Source organism: Nothobranchius furzeri, chromosome 16 (genome assembly GCF_043380555.1).
Source record: "Nothobranchius furzeri strain GRZ-AD chromosome 16, NfurGRZ-RIMD1, whole genome shotgun sequence".
Classification (NCBI taxonomy): domain Eukaryota; kingdom Metazoa; phylum Chordata; class Actinopteri; order Cyprinodontiformes; family Nothobranchiidae; genus Nothobranchius; species Nothobranchius furzeri.
In genome coordinates, this window is record NC_091756.1 from 32768841 (window position 1) to 32776427 (window position 7587).

Genomic DNA, 7587 nt, shown 5'->3' on the forward strand with positions numbered 1-7587 from the left:
ATTTTCAATACATTAGTTGTAGTCTCCTGTTGGAATGAATGGCCTGTAAATCATACTTGTAAAGCTCAGATGCTCTTGTTTCAGCACAGAGATTCAGCTGGAGGAGAAAGTAGCTTCAGACAGCAGGATCTGGAGTCTGATTTACTGATATTTAGACATCTGACCTCTGATTGGCTAACAGCAATGCAACGCTACCACTCTACCTCTTTAAGAGCAAAAGGCTGTTGATAAAAGACAACTTTGTATTGAAGTTGAGCATTCGTATTTAAAAAATATTTCATTTATCTGCATTTTTAGGCCTCACATTAGTAAAAATCATCACATTAAGTGTCTATCTGCATCCCCATGATGATGGGATAAAATTCTTCAGCTCTTGAAATGAAGTCATGGGACGCAGAATATCACTCCAAGTGCTGCCACTGGCCCATGGTCTGCATTTTGGACACAAAAACTCTAAATCAATTCATTTTCTACTGAAAAAAAAAAAAATGCAACTGTCTTGTTTTGCCTGACAAAGCGGAACGTATCTCAGACAGAACTCAAATTCCCACAACGTCTTGTGGGCCAATGCATAAATCCCAGCATTCACATTAAAGCCAAATAAAATATTTGACCAACTTTGCTTTGGCGTTCCCTTCTGGGACCTCAGTCCCAGCTCCAGCTGCTCGATACACCAGTCCAGCTGCCTGTTCAACTGCTCTTCTGCGCTCTAAAAGAGTCCCATCAAATCATATATTTAATCACAAATTAAGAACCCACAATAAACATTTTATATCAACACCCTGACCTGCTCTTCATCTCTCCGACTGCCCTCATCTGGCTGTGGCTCAGAGTCAGGTGGTTTATTCTTCTCTGATTTCTTCTTCTTCTTTGTTTTGGATCGCACTGACAGCTCAGGTGGCCTAACTCCCTCCTGCAAAACAGGAGATTTCTCCTCCTCGTTTCTGGATGATGAGGGTTTTGCAGCCTCGGCCATATCCACGTCTTCTACTCCAGGGGGGATTTGGAAGTTGAAAGTAAAATGTGAGTCCTGTCCTGTGATGAATACCGGGGCTGCCTCGGCGTGGTCTGCTGGTGGTGGATCCTCCTGAGGCGGCGGCTGGTTTTCAGACAGGAAGTTAAATGTAAAAGAGTTGTCACTGTGAGTCCAGAGGGGAGGATTCAATCCTCTTCCTCCGGCAGCTGTGGAGCTCTTGGACTCTGCTTCAATATCTGCTCAATAATAACAAACACGGAAAGGTCAGTGACAAATGCACCAAACAATAGTAAAGAAGGCATATCTAATTTTCCGTACACTGCATTATAATTATGTACCTATAAACATCTGCCTTTGCTCGGTCATGCTTTCCTCCAACAACCTTTTTTTTGTTTGAAATTCGCTCGTTAAAGCGATATTTTTAACTAAACAGATGAAAGACACAAACATAGTCCGCATAATATATTATTGAAACGGTTCCAATTGTTCTATTTCTTTAGCTTTACGTGGAAATAAACAGAAATGTTTTCCAAAGAAACTCACCGCCAGTGTTACACGACATTGGGTCCGTCTATTAACGTTTTCCCAAAAATACATCGTTCCGCTTTGCACGCGTTTACGGTCATTGAGAAAATGAAATGAATGTCTTTTTTACCAAGCTAGGTTATTAAGTTTCTCAAGAATCGTAAATTGTAGCAAAATATAAAATCAGCTTTTTTTAAAAGTGTGATGTACGTTTTATGTACGTTTCTTGTTGTGAAAAAGGCATGGAGGTGAAGAATATAAAAAATGTAATTGTATCTAAAGCTGCTTTGGTGGTGACTGTAAAAATATTTTTATTGATATGCATTAAGGTCTTTTTTCTTTTGATTTACAGGGGTCTGTGGCGGGCTGCTTTCCCCATCAGTAAGTTTCCCTCCGTTCTCAGCACAAAGGAAGGGAACATCTGACCCACCTCTGGCTCCATCATGCCTGAGTAATCACAACGCTCAGGCAGCAGGAATCACAACTTGACCGCGTTTTGTCAGCAAAATGATGATGCTCATCATTTATACTGTTTAATCATGTGAAGCTTCTCAACAATTAAACGCACAGGATAGTCAGGGTCATAGTGTCATTTGTTAAATAACTAGGGATATTGAATTAAATAAATCAACGGTGGAACCTGACGATGGTTATTTTATACAGTATATTTTTCTTTAGAATACCTCTAAAATCCGTTAACTTCAAATTCGGGGACGATTATGCTGATTGGTTCAATACTGATCAGTTTACGGCTAGACCAATCAAATCAGTTGAGGGCGGGACTTAGCTCATGCCTCAGCGGAGCTTATAAATAGCACGTTCTGTTTCCTCCGCCTTAGAGCGAGAAACGAGATTGAAAGAGGATCATCGTGCTGTCTTTTGTAAACACTCACGGTAAGGCGCTTTTTATATTTATAAGAAATATTGTTTTCTGTATTTATTGGTATTGTGATTCTTAATGTAACTGAGTTTAAGTCATAATGCAGTTCATACTTGTTTGAACGTAGAAAAACAACCTTCTAACTAATTGGTATTCTATTTACGGTTAAAGCAGTGGGCGCCATAACTGGAAACTAATTGTTTGCTACTAACCCTTCTTCTAAAAAAATAATAATAACCGTTTATTACCAGTAGACATTACCACTGCTCTCTTTATTTTTGTGATTCAAGTCGAGGTTTTTGTTAACATATTCGGAACAGTCAGTGGTAGATAGCTGGCGCCATTTTGCAGCACTCAAGGCTAGTTTTTAAATTAGGCAAGCACAGAAACGTGTGTGTCCTCAGCAGCTTAATGGTGGCCGAGCTTTAGCCAGATCTATCCACGAAACACGACGTTTGATTATTTTAATAATAATAATAATAAGTAACATTCTTCACTAACGGAAACCCCTACCCACTGACGTAAAATGCAGCAGCACTAATTGTATTTAGTTTTGTCTGCTCGAAGCATAATGCTACTGCAGATGTTTCGTTTTATTTATTTATTTTGAGATGACTCGCCTAAAAATGAAGTCTTTGTATTCAGTTATTGTCTGTTTAGTCACAGACGATCACATTTATGAGCTGGTTTATTCACTTCCTGCTGTTTGTTTTTCCCCTTTTTTTGTTATCTAAGGACTAAATTTAGCTAGAAAATGGCTCGTACAAAGCAAACGGCTCGTAAATCCACTGGAGGAAAGGCACCTAGGAAGCAGCTGGCTACCAAAGCAGCCAGGAAAAGTGCGCCATCCACTGGTGGAGTGAAGAAGCCTCATAGATACAGGTACACATTTGTTACAGTGTAATTGTTTTTAATGACTTTGTTGCTTAAGCACTATGGTTAGTTTTTGTTATTTGAGGGTATTCTAATAGCTTTTCATTTTTCAGGCCTGGAACTGTTGCTCTGCGTGAGATCCGTCGTTACCAGAAGTCTACTGAGCTGCTCATCAGGAAGCTGCCTTTCCAGCGTCTTGTCAGGGAAATTGCTCAGGATTTTAAGACAGATTTACGTTTTCAGAGTGCAGCTATTGGTGCTCTCCAGGTAAAGCCCTGATCCTGTTTTTATGACGAGCTACATACTGCTTTGTGAAACTGAAACACTCATCTCGTTTTCACCATTTAGGAAGCCAGCGAGGCATACCTGGTTGGACTGTTTGAGGACACCAACCTGTGTGCTATCCACGCAAAGAGAGTAACAATCATGCCCAAGGACATCCAGCTGGCCAGGCGCATTAGAGGAGAGCGTGCTTAAATGTCCTTTTTGTTTTTTTTAAGCTGGGTGGGTTGTTGGGGTTGAGGTTCAGACTGGTTTGATTTTTGTAAATCTTGATGTATTACCAGCACATGTACCACATGTGCATGTGTCATTTGTAGTTTTAAAGCATGTTTTTGTACATTATTCATTTCACTTGTAGTCACTGTAGACTACAGCTAGAGATGTTTGGTTTTGTCTCACTCTTGTGTGTACTTTTTCTATCCTGTTGGCATGTGATGGGCTTTCTTTTTGTGCTGTAAATAAACTTTCTGCTACCTCACTTGTTTTTAGAGTTTAATTTCATATGTTGTGGTAGTTCCTCTCAAAGCCAGTTATTTGATCATTAATGCATAGCGGTTTATTAATATTACACAACAGTTCTTTAGATATCAGCAGTATAAGTCCTCAAAATCAAAGCAAACTTTACATTGCAAAGTTTGGTCATGGACGGCTTCAAGTTGTCAGTCTTCGTCTTCCTTGGAATCTGAAAGTAAACCAGATAGATGCTCGTGTAACTGTTTCTCCAGCTTTGCATCAATGTCGGTCTCCTCTCTCAGAAAGCACCACAAAATGGTGGCAGTGCCTACAAGGATAATTGGGAGCACTTTCCACAAAGGCCTCTGGTGTTGGATCCCCATGGAGCTGGAGACTTTCCATGTCCTGTGACTGGCCTTGCTGGTGGAGAACTTGATGGGCTTGTCTTCATTGCTGTTGGGCTCCGGACCGGCTGACTTCAGAGACCGTAGAAAAATGGGCTGTACACTGTTCAGACAAAAGGGATATGTGGTTGTTAATTGGGTTTAATGTCTATTAACAGGATTTTCAGTCATTTACATGTATTCGTTGAAGATTTTTGCATCTAAATCAGGACCAGGAGAAGTACGTTTTGAAACGAAATATTTAAATGACACTGATAATCTTAAGAAATCTGGAAAAAGTAAAACTGAAGAAGCAGAGATAATAAATATATATATATTTTTTAAAAATACTTTTCTTTGTCACCGTTCCCTTTCATCATCAGGAGGCGCATACTTACACAAGTAACATTACATTGCTGTGAATGAAATTTTGAACAACTAGATGAAGGGAAGAACTAAATCATTCATGTTAGAAATACAGCAACATCGGTCCTAAAAATAAGTAAATGGGTTTGGTTTCCATAATTCAGCAGCCTGAATAAACTATAATTCTAGTTATTTTTACAGATATTGTTACACAAAAGATAAATACGTAATTTAAAACCGTAAATCGGAATCATAATTATGCATAAAAAAGAAAACTTTATTGCTTAATGATTGATTTTGATTGCTAGCACACATTACATTTTTATCTTGTTTGTATCTCATCTATCTGATTTTCTTTGGTGTAAAGCTAGCTATGTGTCTGTCGCTGCTGCCTCTTGGCCAGATCGTCGTCGTAAATGAGAATTGAGTTCTCAATCGACTCATCTGGTTAAATGAATGAAGTCAAACAACAGATTTACACTCACCTCGCGGTCACGGAAGGACCGTGACCCAAACCCTTTCCTCTGCTGAGAATCACTCGCTTGAGGCCGCAGAAAACTCGTGTTGTTGTGAACATCTTGAACAAATGTTCATGTTATTCCTCGCAACTATACCAGAGTATAAAATCAAGACTAGCAGGTTATCTACCAGGGTACTTTCAGGTCGTGTCCAAAGTGAGTCATATAACATTGTGCAACTTTGAATTCCTTCCCCGGAAGAAACTTGATGGTTACTTGAGCCGTTCCGACTATTACAAATAACAGAATAAACTGATGTTTAATTCAGTTTCTTATTTTTATTATTACTTATGAATAGAATCATCATTGATGAAACATTTAGTCCATTTCTTGGTGACAGTTTGACAGGAAAAAAAATCTGAAAACTTCATTTTCTTGTCCTCCTTGGCCCGAAAAATCATAACCACAATTTTAGCTGCATTATACACAGTGTTGTGTGGAGGGTAAACGTTGTTGCTTTTAAGCTTAATATATTACCTTTACTTATGACCAATAAGCTGTGATAAACTATATAAATGTAGAATATCAACCTGCTTGGTCTTTGGATGTTTAATCAGAAGATTCTAGGATTCTTTGCTTTTACAGGGATCAACACACTTTGTCTCAATTCAGACAGAATCAGGTTTATAAAAGATAAGAAATTTATTTTCTAAACAAATGACAAGTTAACCAAGACTGCTGTGATGGATGAATCTAAGTGGATGGGATGTGATGTGTGGTGATTTAATGGTGTGTGTTTATCAGAACCTTATATCTAGAAGAACTGAGTTCTGGCGGTGAAAAGGAATTTGGTTTGCATTAAACTATGAAGTTGATTCTTATCAAAATGGCATCAGGCGCTATCATACTGTGTTCTACCTACCCCTGAGGAGACTCCCTTTCGGATCCGAGATGTCGGGGGGGGGGGGGGGGGGGGGGGGGGGGGTCGGGTGACCCCAAGGTACTGAGGTTCGTAGAAAAGACAGCAGTATGACCAGGTCGATCCAGAGTCGTCTCCCGGATCACAACAGATAGATGAAATCGTTTGGGTCTAGAACAGCTGTTTCTGAATAGCTGAAGGAACCGTTTTGCTGTGTCAGCTGTAAAGTGTAGCACGTTTCTTTGACAGCTTGTCAAAAATGCTCTGGGTTAAAGAGGGTTCGCTCCGGATGGCCTGTCCGCAGCTTTCTCCAGAACTAACTCACCGTCAAGTGAGCTCTGTTTTAATATTCTCATATTATGAATTCTTGGCCAACCGGGACGTGCCATGTTAAAGGGTGTTAACAAGCAAACCTCAGAACTTCATGCCTTCTTTCAGATACAGGATGGTCTGATTTGTGGCTAAGAAAATATCTGTCATGACGTTTAACTTAACTTTAGTTTATCTCTAATGAATGTTGTGTCTGAGTGTAGATAATGATTCATTTGTCATATCAAACATTATTGATCATATATATAAATCTTTCAATGTAACAATAAAATTCATTTCAAACTTCAGTAATTCAAGCACAGATCAATCAAGACATTATCATCATTATTCATATAACATTTGTTCCTTCATTTCACGACTGATTAACTCATATGAGCTGAAAATAGTCACTTTATTCAGAGAGTGAGCAACTTTGGTGTATTCTTACTGTGTCTAGTTTCTAATTCCACTTTTGGTTCTTTTTAAAACACAGGAAAGGTTTCTCTTTACCTTGCTAACGTTTCGTTTGCCGACTGCAAAACCTCCTCAGAGCTGACGGATGTTTTGCAGTCGGCAAACGAAACGTTAGCAAGGTAAAGAGAAACCTTTCCTGTGTTTTAAAAATAACCAAAAGTGGAATTAGAGAGTGAGCAATCCTGCGGTGTTATCAAAAGAAGGCTTTGTTTGGGAACACAGCCTGACATCTTGTTCCTTCTGAAATTTCAACAAGGCTGAGTATCCTTCTGGGCTTGTTGGAAGCTAGGATGTAAAATCCACTTTAGAGAATGGAATTTATGTTTGCAGATGACCAGTGGCATGTAGGTGAAAATTGATCATTGCTGGATGTTACAGTTGTGTTCTACTCCATAGTCAGGGCAAATGTCTAGTAGCTGCTGTAGACCAGCAGTGCTCAGACGTTGAACCACTAAGTCATCCGCATACATCAGATGATTTATGACAACACCACTAGCTGCACAGCCAGTCCTGCAGGCCTTTAACCTCACTGATAAGTCATTCATATACAGGTTGAAGAGAAGAGGAGATAGAATGCCTCCTTACTGACCTTAAATGGCTCTGAGATACTGTTACCTCATTTTATCTGTAATATTTCTTGACCATACCAATAAACCAGGATGAGTTCAATGTATCCTGGAACACCTCTT

The 7587-nt window shown here is 39.3% G+C and overlaps 3 protein-coding genes across 4 annotated transcripts in view; 1 reads left to right on the forward strand and 2 right to left on the reverse strand.

The window, feature by feature from the left end:
- The window catches only part of c16h8orf33 (chromosome 16 C8orf33 homolog), a 4942-nt gene extending 3336 nt beyond the window's left edge, over positions 1-1606 (reverse strand). The window contains exons 1-3 of one of the 2 annotated variants that reach the window (XM_015963389.3): positions 1520-1606; positions 788-1212; positions 619-709 (exon numbers count right to left, since the gene is read on the reverse strand). In XM_015963389.3, the coding sequence (XP_015818875.3) occupies positions 619-709; positions 788-1212; positions 1520-1538 (535 nt within the window). In that variant the 5' untranslated portion in view covers positions 1539-1606. Of the gene's footprint in view, positions 1-618; positions 710-787; positions 1213-1314 lie in introns of both variants that reach the window. The other variant, XM_015963388.3, reaches the window with a different exon arrangement.
- A 673-nt stretch (positions 1607-2279) lies between these two features.
- h3f3d (H3 histone, family 3D) lies at positions 2280-4014 on the forward strand. The gene is made up of 4 exons (XM_015963386.3): positions 2280-2395; positions 3117-3263; positions 3368-3521; positions 3603-4014. The coding sequence occupies exons 2-4, from the start codon at positions 3136-3138 to the stop codon at positions 3729-3731; spliced, it is 411 nt and encodes a 136-aa protein (XP_015818872.1). The 5' UTR covers positions 2280-2395; positions 3117-3135; the 3' UTR covers positions 3732-4014.
- A 1-nt stretch (position 4015) lies between these two features.
- Positions 4016-5494, reverse strand: uqcc4 (ubiquinol-cytochrome c reductase complex assembly factor 4). Its single transcript, XM_015963387.3, has 2 exons — positions 5224-5494; positions 4016-4496 (listed from the first exon to the last, which is right to left on the reverse strand). The coding sequence occupies exons 1-2, from the start codon at positions 5313-5315 to the stop codon at positions 4196-4198; spliced, it is 393 nt and encodes a 130-aa protein (XP_015818873.3). The 5' UTR covers positions 5316-5494; the 3' UTR covers positions 4016-4195.
- Between the last annotated feature and the right edge of the window lie 2093 nt (positions 5495-7587).